Genomic DNA, 25,751 nt, shown 5'->3' with positions numbered 1-25,751 from the left:
CAATGTATAATGAAATGAAAGCAAACTGCACAAGGGTATCTTCCAGGAAAAAAAAATTAGATCATTTAAAAGCAATCTGAAATTCACTACTGCCTGAATATCACAAAACCAAGACATGGTTGTCATAGGCATTGCCAACATAGCCAGTGTAACAGCACAAATATGACATTAGCTACATGTGTCACTCCTTTGTTTTGGAAAACAAGTAATCGTAATATTGCACTTTCTTTTTGTTTAATTTTATTCCACCCCCCCCCCCCCATGTTCACGATGCATCCTCAGTTTATAATACAAAGACAAAGGAATTAATGGGATAATTCTAGTCAATTTTCAGCAATGTGGTTTGAACAGCTTCCTAACATTCTTTAGTCTCTTTCACCTTAACTTCAGGGGGTAGGGGGAGGAGGAAGGGAGAGGGGAGGGGGGTTCCTCTAGCGAATGTCAAATTCTTACCTGATTGTTCGTGTCTGTCAGGTAGCGCACCACGGTCGGAAGGATGCAGTCTTGGATGGTCGTAGGAAAGAGCTGCTGGTGTTCATGGCATAGCATTGCCACATGCGGAATCTGCTCCATCAGCTCCGCACGGACCATGGGCTCTGGAGAAGACGGAGAAGGGGGTGGGGGGGGGGAATGGAAACGGGATGAGAGAGACACGTGTGAATTTGCCGCCGAAATGACCATGTTGACTGGCACAAAGCAGCATTGTTCTGCCCGTACACGGCAGGCATGGGCATTCTGAACAGCTCTGGGCCTGAAATGGCCATGTTGCCCAATCTGCAAGACAAGTGTCTTAACACTCGTGTAAAGATTCCCAACAGCCCTATAACAAGGGAAACCGATTGCTCTTTGTATGTAAAAAGTAACATATTTTGAGTAAAACAAGCATTCCGATTGACTGAAATGATTGATTTCATCCTCCGCGAAAGAGCACTTTTCCATTTGTGCAAACATTCTAGGTTTGTACATGTGCCTGGCTATGTAATAACTGAAGATGTTTCTTTCAAAATCTCCCTAGAAGCATAAAAAAATCAGACACTCCACATGAAACACTGCCAATACTAGTAGGCCATCCATCCTGCATTGTGAGCAGAATGCACTAAGTATCTGCAATGATATTGCATCGCCTGCTTTCCCATCCCCCCACCCCCCCCCCCCCCCCCAAAAAAAAAAAATTGTATGGATTTAGTTGCAGTACATATATATACCAGCAACTCAGCATGAAGGCTCTTGAACAGGCTCTGGTTTCTAGAATGCTTCATTCAATATTGCAACCGATATCATCTCTGCATCCATGTAGGAAATTAAGAGCCTCAGAAGTAAGGGAGGGACGTGCAATTAAGACTGGCAATTTTCATCAAACCATTGCAGCACAATAGGGGCAACTGACAGAAAAAATAAAAAACTATATCACAGCAGCAAATAAGTATATGCACCAACACAATTGTATAAAATATGTGATGTAGTCCACAATACCATATAAAGACAATCAAATTTTTTTTTTTCATGAACTGAATTACAGCATGACATTTTGAGGCAACCCCAACAGGGGGAAAAAAATGTCTTCCACATAGCAGCAGCAGCAGTTTATATCGGAAGTTTATCTGAACATACGATGCCTGTTATGTATCTGTTGTTTCACAGGTCACGTATGCAGCGCATGTTTGCACCACAAGAATGCTTTGGTGGTAGCCTAACATGGTATTTACCAATATCCTCAGACAGGTTGTTCATAGCCTCCAGTCCAGCATCCCGGTCTTCGTCGTTATCACACACCGACCTCAAGGTATCCAAGAGGCTTCTGGCTCCCATTTGTCTGTAGAGGAGGATTGAGGAGGAAGAAGAGGGGAAGGAGGAGGAGGAAAGGGCAAAAAAGGATGAAGACAGGTTAAGTCAATACATCAACAAACAACAGATACATGCAAAACAAAAATACAGTTCACCTAATACACTTATTTTTATCTAAGAAAAAGATCATGTAATAATATGCTGTGTCCTCTTCAGTTTCTACAACAGCATACACTGTGTATCTGCCCTATTAATACTTTATTTTTATGTCTGTATGCATTTTCCTTATCAGCTTAATACAATGTGTTCCTTTTGGAAGTGTGGGGGATTAATTATCATGATTATGATTATGATGTTGATGATTATCATCATTGCTATCTCATTACTCTACTCTTATATTCATCATTATCAGTGAATTGGTATTGTTATCAATGTGACTGCCATCATAATCAACACTATCATCAGTATTACCTCCCATTTGCAGTGCCACATATGTACTCAAATCAAAGAATGCACGGACACTGAATAAGGACAAGTCATCGAGGGAAAAAAAAATGTTGTGGCAGAACCTTTTCTAGCAGCGACTTCACACCCACCAAGACCCCGTTTACAGTGCGAGGCTCGGCCGCGGCCGAGCCGCGGCCGAGCCCAGCCCCGCTTCAGTGTAAACGCGCAAAAGGCCAAATGCGAGGCCAAAATTGGCCTCGCATTTGGCCTCGCTCTGGAGGTGGTCTCGGCCGCGGCCGAGCCGCGGCCGAGCCCGGCCTCTTCTTGGTGTAAACGCAAACTGGGCCAAATGCGCGGCCAATTGCGCGGCCAATTTTAGTCTGGCTTCCAAACCCTCTGCCTGTATCTTTCGCTATTCAGGATATTAACCCCCTCAACGTCGAAAACTAGTATAGTTTAAGGTGGTTTTGTCCTGCAAAGGATTTTTCCTTCGGCAAAGGCCTTTGCCCGAACGGCGACTTCGTCGCCACGGAATTCATTTGGCAAAGGGTCTGAAAACCAGACAATACCAAATTGCGTTTGTTTACAAGCAGAGCGCCACTACGACAAAATATTGAAAGGTTTGAATCAAAAGCGCGGCCGAGCCCAGCAGTGTAAACGGACAAAATTGCGAGGCTCGGCCGCGCAATTGAGGCCGGACTCGGCCGCGGCCGAGCCGCGGCCGAGCCCGGCCCCGCACTGTAAACGGGGTCTTATTATTAATGAACGTATACATTACATCAAATCAATTAGGAGCCTCAAAGGAAACCTGACAAGTGAAAAAGAATTGGTAATAAATCCTCCCCTCTCCCCCACAAAAATTATGGCAGGGTTGCAATATCTGATTCTGTGAAGTTCATTCATCACTCTATACATTTATTCACATATTTTTTTTTTTCTATGTGGTTTGATGCAAAGATGATTTATGTCTGCTTGCATTTATACACTTGAACACCAGATTTATGACTCCATATTTGCACTCGCAAATCTGTGTACCTCTGATGGATTACTGTCGATGCATGTCTGGTGTTTGCCCAATACTTAACCGAAATGCATTTCCAGGAGAGCCTGAGCCACTACACATCTTGAGGGCTATTGCAAAGATGTACGGTACTTGGTATCCAAAAAGGTTGCATACTGTAACCTCTCTTCTGAAATGTCTCAGAGGAGATTAAATAGAATCTATGGCAGCTAATAAGATTTTGATGCTCGCAGACTAAACAGATTACAGAGGGCAAGCGCCAACTTTACGAACATTAACCAACTCTGAATGCCAGCATATGAAATTTGAAGGAAGTTGGGGGGGGGGAGTTATGAGCTGAACATTTTTAACATGGAAGATGAGAGTCAAGAAAAATACCAGCATTTGTTTTATTCAGAGATGAAAATCGTGAGTCACATTATATTCAGCATTGCAAAGAAATTCTCCCGCACAGGACAAGTAAGAAAATGCTCACACTGTAAAGAAAACCAACTCAACCTTCCAGTAATCTTACAAACATCCCCCCCCCCCAACACACACACACACCTAACAAGCAATAAGGTGGTTAAACTCAATTTCCTACATATTTATAGTCAGCTTTTTTTATTCTTTTTTTTTCCCATTTCGAGGGTAATAAGGGAGAAAACTCTGCAAACATTGTCGGTGGATTTCTGTGGACCCCCTCAACACATGCAGACACCTCTGACCTAGGAAAAACACCGAGGCATCGCCCAAGAATAATCCCAGGCTGGAGGGCAACCGGGATCTCGATCCAATTGAAAGATTGGCAAGGGGGCCCTGCCTCCCCTCCTAAGAGAACCCAAGGAACACCAAGTGTGCAGTAAGAGAATGAGATGGAGAGAACGAAAAAAGATGAGTTAAGAAAGGAGACTCAGTAAACTTCCAGAGGAAACTCTAAGAACGGCATCAATACAGTCCCACAAGTGTTCAGCTCACATTCACCTATATTTGAGAGAATAGCATTACAAGTTGAGTCACAACTCTGATAGGATGAATGATGGTGCCCCACTCGAACTTGGCCTCATGCAATATCAAATCAATTCGAACTAATTGCTCTGACTAAAGGAAAAACAACCAACACAACACACTCAAAAAGCCCCCCCCCAAAAAAAAAAAAAAAAAAGGAAAAGAAAGAATTCCCAAGGAAAAAAAAGGAAGAAGCATCTGCAAAGCAATACATGTACCTCAAAAGATTTCATAAATGTGTACATTGACATGAGCACATGTGTGTGTATGTGTGTGTCTAATACGCTTCACCAAATTACTCTTTGCTTGAGCCCTGCAGGGGAAAAATGGGAGAAGAGAGTAAACTAAATCCCTTCATTATCAGTGTTTGATCAGCAAAAATTGATAAAAATGAAAAGAATGACTTTCCTCTACAAATAAACAGATTGTATCTTTGATGTTTCAAGCACTATAGGCGTGTCTTCATCAGCCCGAAGTTTCAAAATAGCGCGCTATCTTGCGGTTACCAAACTAGTCCGATGTCAAGATAGCACGCTATCTGTGTAGTGAAGACACAAATAGCGCGCTATTTGATCGGGAAATTTTCCCCCGAAATCTTGGTCTAGTTCGTGAACTAGAGCGCTAATTCGTGAAATAGCGCGCTATCTCGGGTGCGTCTCCATCAGCCCGAAATTTTCTCGATCCCTCCACGCTTCTGGTTAGCCAGCTGGCTATTGAAAGCGCATGTAAAAGCTATAGTGATTCTGTATAGTGCATACACTCACGGCGTATTCAAGGATCACATGTGTACTAGGCCTACTGTTGTTGACATCTTTAAAACCAGGGAGGTGATTCCGTGCATGCTAGCTGTTTTTTGTAAACTTCTTCTGGTCCACTCTACCTTAGCTAAAGATTCTTGCAGATTGTGTGTATTTTGGATTTGTTTATCATGCAATTCGTTCATTTCATATAAGATGTGTCACTGGACAGAAGAGTAGCGTTATTAAAGGGTGTGTACAGTTCTGGTCTGGGTGAGGATTTAGCTTTTAACGTTTTGCGATATATTCAGAAACCACTCTATGAGATGTCAAAGAGCATGCAATTCTAAGGGGTATCAAACGTTTATTTGATGAAAATCGGTTTTTAAATGTCTGAGATATCCAAAAACAAGGTGAAACAAAGAGATCCTAATAAAGTTGGGGCATGTCGCCTTTTATTGTTATCACTTTTAGGGATATCTCAGCCATTTGAAAAACAATTTTCATCAAATAAACGTTGAATCCTTCTTAAAATCACATGCTCTTCCATATTTCATAAGAGGTTTCTCATTATCTCACTTAGGAATGTTCAAAACATGAATCCCCACCTCAACCACTACTGTACAGTCCCTTTAATATCCCTTTGGAGAGAATCTGCTGTACTGCTCACCTCCCTGGTTGTAGTATCGTACATACGGTGTTGTAGGAGATTTTGAGCGGGAAATGCACTTTCGAACAGCGAGCTAGGCAGAGTAATGATGCAAAGTGCGCATGCGTCAATTTTCGGACTAATTTCCCGAAGTAGGCTATTAGAGCTGATGAAGACGCACATTCGCTCTATCGGGCTATTTTCTAAGACTGAAAAATGTCCCGCTAGTTTGAACTTCGGGCTGATGAAGACACGCCTTATGTGGCTTTTGTACGAAACACATTCCCTACAGCAAGGATCTACGCAGTTGTGTGATTCTTTTCAATGATCCGTGAGTCTGAAAGAAGGCTAACTTACCATACCCACCCCCTTCTGGAGTAATTGGAGATGCAGTAGATGGGAAAAAAAAAAAATAATAATGGGAAAGTCCTTCAGCAGACAGGGGAGCTAGAATCTCAGCGTGACCTCTTCAGGTCATGACCCCTTAGAGGTCAGCAGATGGCCTGGTGATTTGCCATTCTCTTCCCACTGCCTGCCTTTTGTGTGGTTTATGGGAATGTACCCCAGTGAAATGACTGAGTGATTAGATTACAGCTTTTTAGGCTGGAACTGGAGAAGGCTCCTGTGAAATTCCTCCCCCCCCCCCCCCTCCCTTTCCTCACACATTCTTCCCCTTCTTTTCTCAAGTCATGTGGATCAGTGAGCACCCTTGTCATGTATGTAGGCCAAGTTTGCTCAAACCTATTCCACGTGAAGGTGAATCACAAGATTATTTCAAAGGTGTAGCGGACATAAAAGAGTCCTGTCCCGTATGTTCAACAGCATTTTCATTTAATATAAGTGCTGTTAACATGAAAGCTAGCAATGAGCAAAATGCACAAACAGTAAAGACTGTTTTTGGAAGTAATTGAAGCAACCATTGGTAAAGTTTGCATCACGTGGTTTCTATGATTAACAGTGGCTATGGACCCATCTTTTATAAGGATCGCTTCGTTTTACTTTGTTTTTGATATCTCAGCTATTTCAAAACCAATTTTTGTCAAATAAACTTTGAATTCCTCCAAGAATTGCATGCTCTTTAACAATTCATAAAGTGATTTCCAAGTATCTGGCAAAAAGTTAAAGGCTGAATCCTCGCCACAACCAACAGGGTCTACTAAGCCACCCCTTTAAGCACGGCCCATGCATGCAAACAGATTTCAAAAGAGAGATACTGAGTAATCAAGGAAGTAATTCCTCTGCCATTTCAAGATTAATTTTTATTTGGTATTCAATCAAAACTAAGTACCATAAACTTCTGTAATTATGACAAAATATTTCAACATAATTATATAATAACAGAAAGAAGTGAGAAGCACTTCAGTAATTATACAACTTTTTATAAAGCATTCAAGCATTTATTCTTAAGTTTCCTATTGGATGGATAAACATGAGTTTTTGTTTTTTTTCTTTCTAACAACTAAAATGTGACCCGCTACAACAAAAGGATCCTAAAGTTGCTGACGGCTGAGCCGAGAAAATCGAGTTTGTGGTCAGATCATCAAAATCGGACAAAACTTTCGGTTTTCTGTTTTTTGCATAATTTTGTAGTCTAATGTATCATCTATCATCTGCCGAAATTTCAAACCTAAATGGTCAAAGGAAAGGCAAGAAAATAGCATTTTTCTGGGCCATGATTTTCTGACTTTCAACATGTTCAACGGAACAGAAACGTGTCCAAAGATTTGGATTTAGCGCTGCAGCAAGACTCCGCCCCTAGCAACGAGGGTGTCATCTTATTGGTCAGTGCGTAGACCGCTGGCGCTAAGCTTGAATGAACATTGTGGAGGTTGCTAGGAGCATACCTTCTATTGTCAAGTGGTGAAGACTGTCTTGCTCTGATCATGATAGCGTCGGAAGGAAAACTTTAAAGGTGGTTTTCTCGAAACGCTGATTTCCTAAACCACTCGATACGGGCAAATAAAATCATCAATATCTCCGCAACAGAGTACTTTCAGGAGTCACGTTATATATGAAATTAAAGTGGAAGAGCAAGGGAATAATGTCATGTCGTTTTCAGAAAATTGTCCTCCCCGACTTTTGGATTCTTTTGTTGTAGCGGGTCACAAATATTCTTGGCATTTCTTAGTTTGAAGTAATTTTCATCCTTTACCATATTTTGGGATACTTGATATCTCTGCTTCAGGGAATAAAAATAAAGACTGGTTAACTTGGTAATGTTGGTGGTTACTCTAACCTGCACTGAATTCAGCTTTCTATTACAATTTCTCATGCGTTCAAACTTCTTAAACCCATACCTTCTTAAAGGTAGGGAATCCCATTTGCATGCCTCAAAGGAAGAGTTGTATAAATACAGTGGTATGTTGAAGAGAGTATCATTTTAGAAACTCCCATAAAGTATTGAAAGTGGAAGGTAACATTTAGTACATTTTTATTGACCGTTAGATTTTGAATTGAGTTTTTTTCGGGGCTCACCGTAAATTCCAGTACATTACTAGGCTACCTTTGCAGACCCATGCACTGCATGTGTGTCCATCATGTATATTTTGTGAAGAAAGTTCATCAAACTTACAAACATTTCTATATACATTCTTGCCCCACACTCTATATGTTATTACATCAGCTCTTATACTTTTAGATTTGTGTTTATAGATAAAAATACAGAAGACTGCAACAAAAAGGCTTAAGTGTGGCTGACACACAGAACTACTGAGTAGTTGAGTTTTGTGCATTATTCAAATTGTAGATAACTGTTGACTTCCAAATTTCTCAGCAGTGGCCTAAACAAGTCCCCCGAGGTTCATATTTAATGTTTTGCTGTATTTTGGGAGGTCAGTAAAAGGTATCTCCTACCTTTAAGCCACCCCCCCCCAAAAAAAAAACAGACAAACAAACAAACAACCCAAACAAATGTAAAACAACCAGAAATCAATTAATGTCCAGTTAAAATGCTTGATGATCTTTATGTCTCACTAAGACAGATCAAAAAGGTCTGATAATTTCCCTTTCACACCATTGTTTTCTTGTGCATAACACTCACAGAGGGTTCTGACAGGTAGTTCAGAGGGGACAAAGAAAAAGAAACAAACAAACAAACAAACTCTGGACGAAATTTACTTTCTGACCTTCAAATCAGGAATACCACTGGGTTGCACAAACTGATGCATGAAAATACAAACTGCTAACTGTGCACAAGAGATGTTGGCAAAAGGGAGCAGGGGAAAAAAAAGGTAAAAGCACAAGATATTTCCTCTGTTCATCCCTGTTCCTTCTTGCTGTAATTCTGAGGGGCTGTGGTAATAAGTTGTGACAAGACCAGTGTGCAAGAGATCGTGTAATAATGGGCCTGCTGCTGAGGCAGGCCTACTGGGGGAGGATGTCAGCAAGTTGGAGGATGTCAGCCGCAGATGAGTGGGAACCCGTTGTATGCTGGGAAAATGAGTTATCTCTCAAATGCGCCCACACAGTTTTCAGCCCCTGCTGGTGGTATTTTACTTGTCCTCACTGCACCCAAGTTCATGATCAGTTGAATTACCAAGGTATGTTGATACCAGGGTGATTCACATGGTACTATTCTTGTCTACAAAATACCATGTTACTTCTGGTTAGTATTCATATTTCCTAATTATTTCCAATGAGAAGGAAACAGGAAGTGTGTCCGGTAACATGAAAAGTACACACCTGTGAGACTGCTGATATTTCACATTACAATTCACGCTCAAATCTTGTATGCATATTTCATGCAAAGTTTGAAGTATCACCCTAAATAGATGCCTATGGGAAATGCGTGTTGTAGCAAAATCAGCCGTACTTAACAGGCCTACACTGTAAAAAATAGGACTGCTACATTTTAACCAAATTCTGCAGTTCAATCTGCATCAACAGTGTTTCAGCCCTACCAGCTATACTGGAATAAAACTACCAGATAATAATGCCAGAAAACCTATAACAAGGAACATGTGACTGCAGTGATGGAAATTTCCAACATTCCTGGCTTTGTACTCTAGGATCAATTACACATTCTAGAATTGTATTTCAGGTGGAGGGGCTGGTAATCACCTTCTGGTCAAGTACTGTATGAATCTCATATTAAAACTGCTCCAAAACAGCACTACTAGTACAACGATCCTTGAGCCACATAATTCTGCTGTAGAGCAACTTAGAGCATAGATATCTACTTCCTTTCAGACAGGTCAGAAAGAAAATTCATCTGTAGTGTATACCTTTAAATTCATATTGATGATCCTGAATGGCAGGTTTACCATGCCCCAAAGAAGTATTCAAGCTGCCGATAACTATACTCTATGACATAGAATTTGCAGGAAAACATCCCATGGTGATATTGGCATGCCATTATACTGTTCCTCATTTCTGAAAAACCGCAGTCAAATCAAAGGGGAGTTTCTACATACAATGCTATGGCTCACGTTTAAAGAAAAAGTCCTGGTACCATCTCCAAATGGAAGGCCATATTGCGGGATACTGCTGAAAACAACAAACATGTTTTAGCATGGTGGGGGGGGGGGGGGAATAAAACATTATCCACAGAGAAAGAAAGGAGACTTCATAACACAACAGCAACCCGGACCTTAACACCTATGGGATTATAGCCTGGAAGCAGAGGAGGCAGAAGATTACAGGGTGCCACCATACTGGCACCTCCATCACATGCTTGTGAGAATGGGAACAACTACACCAATAACAATGCAGCAACAGGAAAAGAAAATGTTTTTATACAAACAAGACTAGCACTCTGCTCTGGTGCGAGTCTCCCAAGTGTTGATATCACATCACTCTATGCAGCCAAATTAATTTCCTCACTAGTTGGACATTTCCATTCTTGTCCCCATCCTTTTAACATTTCACATTCACGCAGGCTTGCGACTATTATCAAGGTGCCAAGGGCAACTTCAAATATTCATATCATCCACCTGCTACTCCATATTGTGAACGATTAGACGCCTTGTTTTCTGTTTCTTTTTTTTTTCTGGGGGGGGGGGAGGGTTTGGTTATGGATTAAACTTTAATGATGAAAGCACATACAATAGTTGAGTCATCAAGCTCTACTTGTTTGTGTGTGCTTTGTTCTCAAGTGAAGACAATAAACGCATCCACTGATAACTAAAAATGTTGTACAGTGTACATGGTCTGTACTAAGGTACCGAGATTTCCTATCATTTTTTCTTATCTTTTTTTTTTTTTCCACACCTGCCCCTTCCCTTCCCCATATCACCATACAAGCTTGCCAGCCCCCCACCCCCAATTAAAGGTACACTTTACCTTTGGGAGCAGTGATTTTAAAAATGTCTGCTATATCACATTTGATGCATATGCGTAGGTTAGTTGTATCACAAAATATACTACCATGCAAAAATTTTGCAATAAAGCCTGAAATATAAGGAGATATCACTATTTTTCTCAATAAACCATAATTGTATAGACGGTTTAGTCGAGAAACATTTTCATTATAACTCTTGTTCACAAAAAAGGTGTGTACAGTTCTGGTCGAGGTGAGGATTTAGCTTTTAACGTTTTGCGAGATATTCAGAAACCACTCTATGACATGTCAAAGAGCATGCAGTTCTAAGGGGTATCAAAAGTTTACTCGATGAAAATTGGTTTTGAAATGGCTGAGATATCCAAAAACAAGGTGAAACAAAGGGATCCTAATAAAGTTGTGGCATGTCGCCTTTTATAATTAGCACTTTTTTTGGATATCTCAGCCATTTTAACACCAATTTTCATCAAATAAACATTGAATCCTTCTTAAAATTGCATGCTCTTTCATATTTCATAAGAGGCTTTTCATTATTTGACTTAGGAATGTTCAAAACGTGAATCCCTACCTCAACCAGTACTGCACAGTCCCTTTAACCTTAATTATACTGATTCCAATTTTTATATCGGTGGTTTCTATCCCTAACTCACATTTTAGAACTATTTTGAAGCACTAAAGGAGGGTTTTTGTTTCATCTGCCTGTGGTAAATTGTGCCTTTAAAGGCGAGGGGGTAGAGAGAGAAGAGAATCATTACCTGTTGAAGACATTGTCGCTGTGAATGTCCTTTCGCAGCCTGGCCAGGGGGGAGAGCGCCTCCTCCTGCGATGGGGTGTCGATGGCTGAGCTGACCATACCAACCTCTCCGTCCTCCCCTTCCACTGCAGGGCACAGGAAGAGAATCAAAACAATAGGTAAGCATCATGTGATGGCATTGTCTCTACACTTCAGAGATAAAACACACATCCCCCCCCCCCACACACACACACACACAAAGTCTCATGTACAGTGTGGACATACCGATCAAGTACTGTAAAACCAGCATTTTTTACGGACATGGAACTTTTGCCAATTTCACGAGGAGCTGCGATTTACAAAAGAAATATGCACACCAAAGTTTCTGTTCTGCTGGCCTACGTGTAGTATAGGAACCTACTCGTAAATTCTTCGCAGTCAACAATTTGCACAAGTTTCAAGATGCACAATAGGCTGTTGGCTCTAATCTGTGAAAGTTGTATACGTTGGTTATACAGTAATGCCCATAAATCTGTAAAGTGAAGGTGTCTTCACCTCAACAGAAAAGACAATGAAGAAAGCCTAGAGAGGTTGACTCTGCGTACAATTGACACCTTGCCTCATTCAAGTGCTTGAGAGCCTTATTTCACATACAAAGCAAGTGGTTCTCTGTCAGGCCTCTACAATTTCTGCCAACAGAAATGATATAGCACGAGCACATGACAACTAACGAGTAAGACAAAAGAAATTCAATGGTTTATCTTTGCCTTTAGGAGCACTGCATTTTATCAATGTAGTCTTCCAGGGCAACCACAATCAAAGACATTGCTCTCACTTGTCCTCATGGGCAATCAAGCAAAGAGTCCCAGATTTTCAACAAGCAAGAGCCTACCACCTATTCACATTAGGGCCCATCGGCTACTTTCAGATGCCCCTGGCATACTGTACTTGAAAGTGAAAGCAGGTTTGTAGCACCCTGCATTGAACGCACATGCCTGATCGTCACCTTTAAACATTACCTATGCAGCTGAGTAATCAATCAATTTGCCAGAGAAGGAAGGTTTCTGTGTAAGTTACACTGAACCAGTCTCCCAAGATTTTCCTGTGGGGACCCAGTTTTAGCACAGGCAAAGAACTGTATATTATCTCCTTACCCTGTCATTCTTCTCTGTATGTTTCAAGGTTAACACACTCCCTTAGAAATGTGCAAGGTTAAAATTGAGGGACAAAAGGTTTGCAGGCTATCCCTACAAGAGAGAAATGGTCCTGGAAGTAATAAATCATGAGAAATTTTTGCTTCTAGCATGCATAGATGCTCCAGTCCAGACCAAAAACTCCAGCTTCTACTCACAGCGCCTTTTCCAAAGATGCTCACTGCTGAAAGTAGGTGAAGTGCAGGAGTCCACTTCTGTTCTTAAACAGGACTGATTAACATACAATCCTTGCAATTCATTGTAGTCCTCAAGGTCACAAGGTCGCAGATGTATGAATACTGTAAAAGTGGAAATTTTCGCGGTGTTGAAATTTTTGCGCATTTCGCGCAACCAGAAGCTACCGCAAAAATAAAAGCACATGAATATTTCTGCATGCCATACATTCCAGTAGTTGACGTCTTGATTCCGCGGAATGGACTCTTCTTATCCGACCAAGCGCGAAAAATCAGTCGTGCGAAAATATCCACTTTTACAGTAAGTTTTGCACTAGGCCTACATACATCTGCATACATCTTTATTTTTTGAAACAATATACTTTAACCATCTCGAGAATAAAACAAGGACCAAAACCTCACTGAAAGTGAAATGTGGACAACCAAGGATATTCTGTGCATGGGTTCAGAGGCAGCAATGCAATACGATGCACAAGACTTTCCATGATGTTTAGTGGTAAAGAAAAGCCATAAGGACCTACTCTCACTGTTACTTTATCCTTGTCGTCCAGCTTAACAGTCTTTTTAGTTATTTTTTTTTTCTTCTTCTTCTGATTGGCTTTCCTTCCTTCCTGGCCAGTTTCTGACAGGGAAAAGAGATTCTTCAGTGATGCACCAATAGGCAGGCTATCATCAGTACTAGATTTTGTTTGTTCCTTTTTTTAAAGGGATGGTATAGTTTTGGTTGGGACCAAATTTCAGGTTTCTAACATTTTTTGGTGAGATAATGAGAAACCTCTTATGAAATATGAAAGAGCATGTAATTTTATGAGGAATTCAACGTTTATTTGATGAAAATCTGCTTTGAAATGGCCGAGATATAAAAAAAAAGCGATTCTAATAAAGTGTGGGACCAACACCTTATGACGATCACTTTGTTTCACTTTGTTTTTGGATGTTTCAGTCATTCCAAACCCGATTTTCATCAAATAAACTTTGAATTCCTCTTAAAATGGTATGCTCTGTACTATATAATAAGTGTTTTCTTGGTATCTCACAAAAAGTTAAAAGCCCAATTTTCATCTCCACCAATACTGTACCATCCCTTTAAGAGTCTGTCCAGGCTCATCACTTCCTTGAACACATGACTATAGTGCACGCCAACTCCACTTCTCATGAAATCTCATGCATCTAGTAGTAATGATTCAAATTTCTCAACATTTCTTGGTTCAAAAATTCAATCTCAAGAGAAAAAATTCCAAATTCCCTATCAATCTGGGTATTTTTTCTTGAACTCCATACAATGCAGAATTGAGTGTGCATGACTTTCATCATTTAAGCAATACTGCAGTATAAACATGATAGACTTCTTTGTTAATTTTCAAAATAATCATTAAAAGTAAAAATAAGACCCAAGACGTAAACAAATACCTTTCATCTTTTACTTCATCATCTACAAAGTTTCAAGCTTTCCTGGATTTGTGATGAGCACAAAAACTCAAAGTAGGCTGTAATTGTTCATGTATACAGGTAGGTTGTAAGAACTTGGTGACACATTGGAGAATGGTGTTACATATTTTTCATGGGGGGATAGCTTCTTTTCCTACTGGTACTTTAATCTTTGAAGCATGGTGTAATATTTTAAGATAAACAGGAGTCCTTCACCTTCTTGTGTTTGGATAGCTGCTTCTTTGGATGCTACACTCATCTTTTAAAAGGAAGGGATGGAATGAGCTCTAGGTATGAAGTGAGCCGAAAATTCCACTAGTCCCCCCCCCCCCCCCCCCCCCCGACCAAGATGCAGCTCATCTTGACAGGGTGTGATTCCCTGCTGCTCCACACCAGTCTCCCTTCCAGCTTCATTAATAGTGACAGTGAATCCCTCGTCAAAAGTGGATAATTAGGCATGGTTGATAAGCACAGGTGCAGCAGTGTTACCACTTTTTGATTAAATTTCGGCGGCCCTACGGGCTCCGTTGCGACAGTGCGATGAGATGCACATATGCTGCACCCCAATATTCAGGTCACGGAAGACAATTACGCATACAACCTCATCAGACTCTTGCAGCTGTAACCTCTTCGTCCTATCCCCCACCCCTACCCAGCTAAAACCCACAGCACACGAGAAATGTGCAATGAAATTGCATACATATACCAATTTTTCAAGTATTTGAAGCAATGCTGTTGTTCTCAAGTGTATGCTTTGATAGTGTGCAAACTGAATGATACCACTGGAATAAAGAGATCCAAAAACCAAAACTTGCAGGCTGTGAAATTGTTTTGAAACTAACATGATCTTCCCTTTTAAAATGAGACTATGGCTAATACATTGTAGTATAAAGTGGTCAATAATGTATTAATGTGTAAGTTATGGTAATATCAATGTATCTCAACACCAGATGTTTTCAGCACTGCATTATTCAACACTGGACAAAAAAAAATCTTCCACACAAAACTATTCATATCAAAGCTTTTTCCTGTAGCTTTAAAAAAAAAAAGCACCAGAGTGCATTAACCAGAGATTGAACATCACATATGGTGACCCCAGTATGACCACCGATAGATGATCTTTAAGCCCCTACATACAGAGGGGCTTCAATAAAAACTATACATGGCTGAACAAAGTTCCAGAGAATGAAAATCCAAGCATGGTGGTTTACATTTGTACAGGTTCTGCATCACAAGTTGGGACAAGTCGGAGTGCTGAAGGTAGTGCAGCAGGAGGAGTACACTATGCACTCTTGAGAGATGTACTACATGCAGACGCTGACAGTCTTGGGAAACGATCTATATATCACCTCGCTGCCGACATGATTTATTCATCGGCAGACTCGCTCTATGTCAGGCCAACAGCGGGTTCTGGGACATTAACTTTGGGTTCCTCATTGACTGTCTCAAAGACAAAGACAAAAGGGCGACACTGAGAAGAAAAAAAAAAAAGAGAGAAGGGAAGAGAAAGGGAGCTAGCAAAGCTCTGGTAGCAGGAGAGGAGGGTGAACAAATAAACACCATCTCCTGAAAATACCACCTACCAGTACCCCTGACTCTTCCTCCAGCTATCTGAAACTTGCTGAACTCTAAGGAAAATCCAGTTTGCTCAACTAAACACAATTGTTATAGTACCTTGCAGCAAAATGCACCCTCCAAGAATACACTTTATAAGCTCTTCAAATCTTTATCACAGAAGGGGGGGGGGGGTGTTAGGATTTCAGCCAGAGAAAGTAAAAAGTCAATAAATCAAAATGTCTTGCCCCTATCTACCCTCCCCAACCTTTCTCCAGTATGACCTTTGATTGACCTTTGCATCTCTGGCCGTGGGAACCATGCCACAAGAATGCGACCTCTGTTCTCCAAAACTTTTCTTATCCTTTGAACAAGGAGCCAGCAACGTGTTGGTCCCAGTCCAATATTTGAATTGAGCAGGAGTTCCTTCTGAGAAGCAGCATGTTAGCAGCAAGCATAACATTCTATTTCCTGAATTTTCAAAGAAACCTAATATAATCATGAATTTTTCCTTTCTTCTACTTGACATCTCACACAGTCATTCTCATACAGCAATGTCCTCTTAGTGAATGGTGGCTGATGATTTTCCTGCAGGTGGTAATTTTGGAATTTCAATAGGGCCTACATTTCACCATTTATTTCGCTTTACAAAATACAAAAATACAGTGAGCAACATTAATAAAACTTTGGACCACAAGAATGGAAAGAGTCATATTATGTCCATGTCCTCTAATGTTAACAGGGGACAGATGACTGAAGATACAAATTCCCAAAATAGGATAAATTAAACATTTATAAGACAATATGACAAAGTTCACAGTTCACTTAAGCCCTTACAGTTCCATTACCACTACTTTATCTGAAAAGGATAAATTCCATATAATCATTACATTTCAAAACTACCATGGAATCTATTCACTTCAACAAAGGTACAAAACATACATAATGCTCTTCACACACCGATAACGAACTTGCAAATTTACTGGCAAAGTTTTAATCTCTCAATGTCCTACAACATTTAATCAAGCACGATGCATTCTGTGAAGTGATTAGAAATTCATGCTTACCACTTCAGATTCTCCAGGAAAATTTGCATGAATGATGTATCAGGTAATGCCCTACGTGTAATCTCAGCACAGATATGCACAGAGTTTGAATTGGACCCCATCCCCCCGTTTTTTTTCCTGATGTACTTCTGAACAAATGAGCCAAGCAAAGAGGAAGGCTGGCACCAACTGTTTGAATGGCCCACAAAACCTGAAATCACAATGGGGATATTTCTAGGGGGAATTCATGAATTGGATCTTCTTTTTTCGGTAGGGCATCTGTCCAAACATTCAATGCAGTCCGCTGCTCGTGGGTCATGCGTCGCAAGGGAAATGCGGTGAAGTTCACTGATTCAGATATAAAGTTGGATCAAGTTGGCAAGACATGATAGGTCCCTATAAATGTGCACCTTTTTAGCTTTCAGCATATGAACTTGGCATTTGCTAGCATTTTCCATCTCCCTTTCCCTGTCTCAATCTCAATAAATGACCAAGCATCTTGACAAGTTTGAATGGTCCGACTACTGGCTAACTTAACTGACAACTGAGATCAACACTTATCTGCAAATTAAGTTTCAGTATGAGTGCCTACTGTAACCCAACACAAAAATTAATTGTACATTTACGATCTCCACCAATACATCCATGAAAACTTGCACAACTCTTTGATATGCAGTTTAGTTTCAAACATGCCAATCGTCTAACAACAAAGGAACGATTCCGTCCTGTTATCTACTGTAAACGTGGTTTCTTTCGCGTACAGAAACTTTCACGGTTTCCATCAGTGCCGACTTTTTCACGTGTGTTTAAATTCGCGGTCGGTAATGACAGCGTTGTAACAAGCGACGAGTTCAAAACATTTTCGCGTGATGTTAAATTCGCGGTTCAACCTCAAAGCGCAAAAACCACCGCGAAAGAAACTACCTTTACAGTATTAGAGTTGCAGATCAGAGCAAAATAAGAGGAAAGCATCCTTTATCCTGTGCTTACAAGTATGAACATTTTCTTTAAAAAAAAAATCAATCATTTTCACTCTGATTTTCACCACAATGAGGGGCTTCACGAGTTTCCCTATAACACCATTTCAACAGCTGCGCAATCGTTTCACAAAAGAAAGGTTTGTATCACAGGGAATTATTCTTTTCCGCCAACAAATTAAGCCTCAAAAAGTCAAAGGTAGGCAACTGCTCTGAAGAAATTTACTGGATGCTTGTGAAAATTCCAGCAGTTTCAAGTGGCTGTCATAAAGCTCATCTGTCCAGTTAATTGAGTGCTGTACATCCAAACACAATTTGGATTTCACACACGCCCTGACTTACCCACCACTGCACTCTGACCAACCTTCCCAGCCTGGGTTCTGCCATGTGCCTGCCATGCGGCCGGCTTTCCATGCCGGCCTGTTCCCTGCACTGCACTACAGACATACTGCTGCTCACAACTTGGAGCATTCCTCCAATCACTCTGTTCACTCGCTGGAGGAATGGCAAAGGAGGAGAAGGGCTAGGGTTTCTAGCAGGTGTTTCTTCGGATATTTGAAAGCCTATTGTTTGCTCAGTTGTGGAAACTGTGGTCTCCCCTTTCTCCAGTCCAAAAAATGGTCATAACTGCAAGCACTATGGGCTTTGTCCACGTATGAATTAAAAAAAAAAAAAGACCCGCCAGAAAACCTCAAAGTGTGCACTTCCCTACACAAAGAAGTTCCTTCCTTCACTGTGACAAAAGAAGTGTAGAGAGATGTGTATTCCACGCATGGGTAAGCACTCAAGTCATTGGTTCAATGAAAGATTGACTGACTGCACGCCAGCACAGCTTGGGTGCTGCTTCCCTTCACAAAGCTTATGGCCAGAAACCTCAAATAAACTAGCATACACATGGCTTAGCTCACTAACTCTTTTAATTCCTTTGTTGGTCAGAAACATGTGCTGGTAACTTCAGCTGGATTAGTCACTGTGTGCATTTGTGTGTATCTATATGCAGGCATGTGTGCATGATGCATGTGCATTCAGTATGAGTGTGTGTGTGTGTGTGTGCGTGCATATCCTTTGTGTGTGTGTGTGCTTGAAACCATATATTGCATGGCATGTCACATAACATTAACAAGAAAAAGAAAAAATGTGTGCATATATGTGTGTGTGTTGTGTGTGTAGACAATAAAAAAGGAAACAAAGAAAAAAAAAAGAAAGGTTGTTTCATTCAACCTTTCTTTGGGCAAGTTCAGCTATCTTTCCCCACGTACTAGCTTCATACAAAGTGAGCAACGAAATTCCAGGGATACAAGTCTTAGACCCCGTTTACAGTGCGAGGCTCGGCCGCGGCTCGGCCGCGGCCGTGCCCAGCCCCGCTTCAGTGTAAACGCACAAAAGGCCAAATGCGAGGCCAAAATTGGCCTCGCATTTGGCCTCGCTCTGGAGGTGGTCTCGGCCGCGGCCGAGCCGCGGCCGAGCCCGGCCTTTTCTTGGTGTAAACGCAAACTGGGCCAATTGCGCGGCCAATTGCGCGGCCAATTTTAATCTGGCGTCCAAACCCTCTGCATGTATATTTTGCTATTCAGAATATTTACCCCCTCAACGTCGAAAACTAGTATAGTGTAAGGTGGTTTTGTCCTGCAAAGGATTCTTTCCTTCGGCAAAGGCCTTTGCCCGAACGGCGACTTCGTCGCCACGGAATTCATTTGGCAAAGGGTCTGAAAACCAGACAATACCAAATTGCATTTGTTTACAAGCAGAGCGCCACTACGACAAAATATTGAAAGGTTTGAATCAAAAGCGCGGCCGAGCCCGGCAGTGTAAACGGACAAAATTGCGAGGCCCGGCCTCGCAATTGAGGCTGGGCTCGGCCGCGGCTCGGCCGCGGCTCGGCCCAGCCCCGCACTGTAAACGGGGTCTTATACTCCAAGTAATTTACATCAAACAACATAACACACTGTAAAATCATGCAAGAAAAATAAAAGGCTGTTTGTTGTTTGAGATGGCTGCCTTGAAATATCTCTGGTGATCAATGCACACACTGTAACCACAGAAAATTGAAAAAGACTTTACTCTGTCAGTCACAGAGTAGTAGACAAGGCTTTTAAAATCCATTTTCATACATTTCAGGAAAAAAAAAAAAAGAGAATGAGAGCAAACACAAATGAAAAGCTTCTCTTGTTCAAAATACACAATGAAACTTTGTCCCAGAATATGACCTACAATTTGTAGTACAAAGTAGATTTAATGACTGAGCATTAACCACATAACACATTAACAAATTTTATGACAGATGTTAAGTCAGCTCAAACTAACAGGTCCACATGATTTCATCAAATAAGGGCAGGGAATACCTCCCGATTCCTAAACATAACTTCTGTCCTTCACATTTTTGTTCTTCCCTCCCCCCCCCCCCAAAAAAAAGCATCAACATCAGCATCTTGGGACAGACACGACACATCCAGGCATAGGAGTCTGTAGGAAGCCGTATGGAGGCATCATTTTGCTGAATATGCACAAAGTGGCCATGTCAGATGGGAACAGGTGCTAACTTCATCACCCAGCCAGCACTCCATAACCACTGGAAGCAGTAACAGCATGGAGCTTCAAAGGGCTTCGTGGTATCAGTGGCTGTATATATGCACACAGATGGAATTTCCTACCCATCACACACTTTCCCACGGCTAGACTCAAGCAAAAAAAAAAATCCATTTTAGTTATGGAAATGAATAGGCCGAATATCAGTCGAGATTCTGACATGAATGTGACGATTTGGGGGGCAAAATTTGAGTGAAAAAAGCTGAACATATGGGATACATACCAAACACAGCCAATCCAAGAGTCTCCCCCGCTGGAACCATGAAGGCCAAGTCAAGCTTGGTGGCTGGCAAACAGGAAACGGTGGGGCCATGTGGCGACTGGGTGCACTCCCAGCCCCCTGAACATGTGGTCCTCCGCCCAGCACTGCCATGTCATGAATATGGAGGGGCGAAGGAGGGATAGGTTGGTGCGCCAGCCACGGCACTGTGCCACGGCGAGGTACTCACAACAGCATGCATTACAGATTCACTGCAGGTTACCGGCAGCGAACCACCATGCGATGCATATTCCCGAGTATGGCCACAGGCATGTTTCGAGACGGCTCCAGATAGAGCATCCGCCATCTTGGTTTCTGCGTTCTTCCCCTCCCTCGCAACAGCGAGATGGGCGGCCTCGTGTTACGTTGGCGCTGCCCTGCCACGTTGGAATGGAAACCTCCTATCCCACAGAAATCTCTCAACTGCAGGCGTTTTACAGCCTGGGATTGTTTCGGCGCTGCAAGATGACCTACCGCTACCAGCAACAATGTCGAGCACCTTCCACCGATTGGAAATGTCTTCCATATGTGTGGGAAGAAAGTCGGAGTGTGCTGCGCTCACTGCAGCCACCAAGCTCCATCTGACATGACGACATAAAAAAAAAAAAAAAAAGGAGGGAGAGGAAAAAAATCTTGCCATCACCACCTTCACAAGACGATCACAAGACTGAGAATGAGCTCATACTGGAAGCCAGGCGCTCTCTTATTATACAGGCACACGCCAGAGCCTGGGCTGAAAAGGGAAAGCAGCATGCAGTCTCCTCGGCTGCACCACTCGCTAATAAAAATGCCCTGCCTGCACACAAGATGCATGCCCTTTCATTTTTTGGCGGCAAGACCAGATTCAGCATGCTTGCTGGGTAGCGTGACCCAGCTGATGAGGTCAGCTGAGTAGGCTATTTGACCCCTTAGCAAACTAGTCTGCTTCTCAGACCCTTATCCCTGTACTGAACGAAGGCCATTCAAACCTCGATTTACTGGTTTTACACACACTCTTTCAGCATTTCAAACTTTGCAGGAAGTACTGCAGAGCATTGTACAAGCAATTCACAGAAACTGAAACTAACATCATTACCACCCACTCTTAATACAGAACATAAATAATGCTACATAAATAGAATCCTCTTCGAAAGAAGTAAATCCACTGCTAATTCACTTTCACACACTATTTTTTTTTCCGCTTTAGCCAAGTGAACCCCCCCCCCAAAAAAAAATACAACACTCTCATCCTTAGAGGAAACTTTACACTTAATTCAATTCAAATGATTCTATTTCCATATAATGTAATACAAAGTAATATACATAATGCTTACATGAGTACATAACATCAAAAGGAACTTTCAATCACGTAATTTTCAACAAAACATGAATACAATTACACTTGCCCTTTTATTTATAATATATTCATGCATCATATGTATGTGCTTATGATATGGCAGATACAAATGTGACTCATTTTATTGTCTTTTATGCTAAGTTCTGACTGCAGATGCCAGCAGTCTGGTGCAACCACCCTTTCTCTTTTTTTTTTTTTTTTTTTTCTTCTCTCAGTCTCACTCTGCAGCCTACTGAATGCATTAATTTGAAAGGCACGGAGTAATGAATGGAGGTTTGACACCCTGCTCTGGCCGAGCAGGGGGGCAATGCCGCCCCAGGTTAGAATAATAACCACCGAACTAACGCACCATTTCTTCCCTTAGCCACACAATCATAATTCAAGAAGAACTACCAATGATCTCGGCTCGGCAGCACTTAGTCTAACGAACAAGGACTGCAAAGAACTGACCTTCTCAGGTCCAAAAATTTTTCATTAAGCGGCATATTAATGGTGGCGAAAATATGCCAAACCATTTAGATTCCTGCAAACACTGGTTATTTGAGCCAACAAGCTTGCATATTATGACTTAATTTGAGCTATTTCATTAGCCAGTTGGCAGGGGCAATGCCACGACTGTGAAAATAAGCAGAGCAATTTCAGGTATGCAGTTGCTTACACTTGCCAAGAAACAAATCAAGGTAGGGTAAGGTACAATCTCCAGAATGTGAATGGATGGGGGTGGGGAGGGAACGTCAGCAGAGATTGATGTACATGCACTCAGAAGATTTTAAAAAGATACACAAAAAAACACAAAAACAGAAATGAGAGGGAAATTAGATTCTGTTATTCGAGTCGACTTTTTTAGAAGTAAAGTCAGATAAAACTGTCAGTCTTTGTTCAGAGAAGTCTTTGTTAGAAAATATCAAGAGAATTCAACAATATTTCATTTTCTTCTCTTTTTTTTTTTTAATGAAAAGGACACATTCCCTTCCCCCTCCTTTCTGGAAGAGGTAAGTCAAGTGCCTTTTAATTATGCTGAAAAAGAGAAAATATGTTCAATTCTCTTTATAATTTCTTTACATATAGCCTGCACCAACTCTGAAATTGTCGTTGTCTTCTCATTCAGCCGTGATGGCATGGAAACTTACGAAATTCCTAACTTCTGAACAGACTGTTCAATTTCCTTCAAATTTCACTAGTGGGATCAACTAATATTGCTGCATTCACTCAGTCCATGGTCCTAAGATGTAGGCCTATAATTCCACATTGTCTCATAGAGAATCAGGCCTAATGTTTGGGACTTGACAATGGCATCTACCTAATTGTCTCATAGAGAATCAGGCCTAATGTTTGGGACTTGACAATGGCATCTACCTAATTGTGCTATATAATAGTTTCTCAACCTTTGTGAGTCAACTAAAATTCATGAAATGAACAACATCTCAAAGAATCTTCCCTATTACATGAAAGAAATGTATAGGCCCTATTGTCTTGCTCTGAAAGCAATATACAACTAGCAGTCAGCAACACTAGTATAACTTATGTTCATACCTACTGATGTGGTTCTAAATTGAAATTATATCACTTACAACAACAAAATCAAATAAAAATGAAATCAAAATGATATGGATATATGTGACAATTAATATCATACATCAGGCTCGGTTGAAATGTGCTTGAAAACAGTTCTTTTACGTCATAATATGCTAAAGCAGCACAATCATTTCAATAGGATGCATGTAAACCTATGTCATACACAGGACTACATTAGGATTTTCTATCTGGTAAAATACCTGACAAATGCACATTACCTAGGAAGGAAGATACACCAGCGCACATTGGGGGGGGGGGGGGGGAATGGTTTCTCTTGATCATTCAGCTAGATACATGTGGAAGTTTGCTGGCGATCATCGTGGAAGAGAAAAGCATACAGACTTATTAAAGACCAAGGAGAGTTTATAGGCTGTATTTCCTCTCTCTCCTGCCCTTTTGTTGCCGGCGCTCTGGCACATGAAATGAATGCCTGGCTGAACACTACCGTCAGAGCACATGGCAGAGCACAGCGCAGCCCCCCGCCAATAGTTGTGGTTGCAAAGAACCTTTCATTGTCGTCATCCCCAACGATGAAAGTCAAGTCGAGCCCTTGCAATGGATTTCACTCGATTGTCACTTGATAAAAAGAACGCGACTGGCTTTTCAAATCCTACTGCCACCATTTCTGCATTCACATGCGGAGCCCGCGCTAGTCTTTATTTACACAAAGAGGAAGCAATACCATTAAAAATAACTTTTAAAAAAATATATATAATAGATACAATCCTCCGTAGCTGGAATGAAATAAAAGTCTGCAAATGAAACTAGCTAATGGCAGTCTAGCAGAAGGGAATAAGGGTGGCTTCTTCCTCTTTCCCTTTTTTTTTTTCTTCCCCTCCTCATTTTTTCCCCACTCAAGTATGGTTAAATTGGAAGCTTTCAGCATCAATGAATGATTTCATTTGGCTGCATGTTGAACAAAGGCAGACCAAAGCCTGCTTCCCACTTGGCTGCTACATGTATGCTTCCCAATGACAACTGCCAGGTCAGAATTGCCTTTTTGTGCAAGAATGTGAAAAGAAAAATAAAAGGACTCAAATGATAATTTTGACAGATACAGCAGTGCACCATGGAATGAGTTGACAGTTTAGAGCGGTGTGATGTATTCCCTCAATTAACCATGAAGAAAAGAGCGAGATAACGGCTCATATTTTCTCTGGCTGATACACAGGATTCTTTGAAGTACAAAGAAATGCCTGATTTTTTTTTTTTTTTTTTTTTTTTTTTGAGGGGGTGGGGGGGGGGGGGGGTGGGCAAAACACTAAGCCTGCAGTAGGAAATTCCTTTGCTCTTAGTAAACAGCAGACACAAAGTGGCTTCTGTTGGCTTTACAAATAATACATTACCACAAAATTACAATTATCGTATCTGGTAAGACCTCCTCTTACTGTGATTCAACATTGGCCAAGAACATCACTAATTTACTAAATGATATTGTCTACTCTGTGTCTATTCAAAATGAGCATACTCTCTACCTCCAGAGCATTTGGCAAAATGTCAGCAAAGAGTCAAACGCAGTTCACAACACTTCTCGCCCAATTAGAAAACAAAGGTGTTTTTTTTTTCTTGTTCCTTTGTGGAGACTTTACTCTAGTATTTAAGTGCCCTAAGAATTGCTGCCAGCTCCAGGGAATGAACATTTGCAGCAAATATAATTAGTTCATCTGTCCCTGACCTGAACTTTAAGTGAGGTAGTGACCCCATATCCCTTTCCCTCACTCAGAGCCATACCATGCTAGTCTTTATATTGGAGGATTTTCTACCAATTGTGGACTATCCGTAATTCAACACACCTGCTCAAGGTCTTTGGTGTCCTCATCACCACTGTCAAATAAAAATACATCATTTCTTTTTTTTTCTTTTTTTTTTCTTAGGGTGAACTGGTCTTTCATGCATTACTCATTGTCATTGTTGGTGGCGGTGGTCTCAATATAAGCAACAAAAGACATCTACAATCATATGACTC

At 41.2% G+C, this 25,751-nt stretch overlaps 1 protein-coding gene across 1 annotated transcript in view; it reads right to left on the bottom strand.

Moving 5' to 3' along the window:
- LOC140233300 (serine/threonine-protein phosphatase 4 regulatory subunit 1-like) overlaps positions 1-21,277 on the bottom strand; it is a 22,332-nt gene extending 1,055 nt beyond the window's left edge. The window contains exons 1-4 of the mRNA XM_072313411.1: positions 20,839-21,277; positions 11,660-11,783; positions 1,707-1,813; positions 454-596 (exon numbers count right to left, since the gene is read on the bottom strand). Coding sequence (XP_072169512.1) covers positions 454-596; positions 1,707-1,813; positions 11,660-11,783; positions 20,839-20,878 — 414 coding nt within the window. The 5' untranslated portion in view covers positions 20,879-21,277. The remainder of the gene's footprint in view (positions 1-453; positions 597-1,706; positions 1,814-11,659; positions 11,784-20,838) is intronic.
- Between the last annotated feature and the right edge of the window lie 4,474 nt (positions 21,278-25,751).

Source organism: Diadema setosum, chromosome 9, assembly GCF_964275005.1.
Source record: "Diadema setosum chromosome 9, eeDiaSeto1, whole genome shotgun sequence".
In the NCBI taxonomy this organism is placed as follows: domain Eukaryota; kingdom Metazoa; phylum Echinodermata; class Echinoidea; order Diadematoida; family Diadematidae; genus Diadema; species Diadema setosum.
Note: the sequence above shows the minus strand (reverse complement) of the source record. Positions and strands in the feature narration are given on the sequence as shown.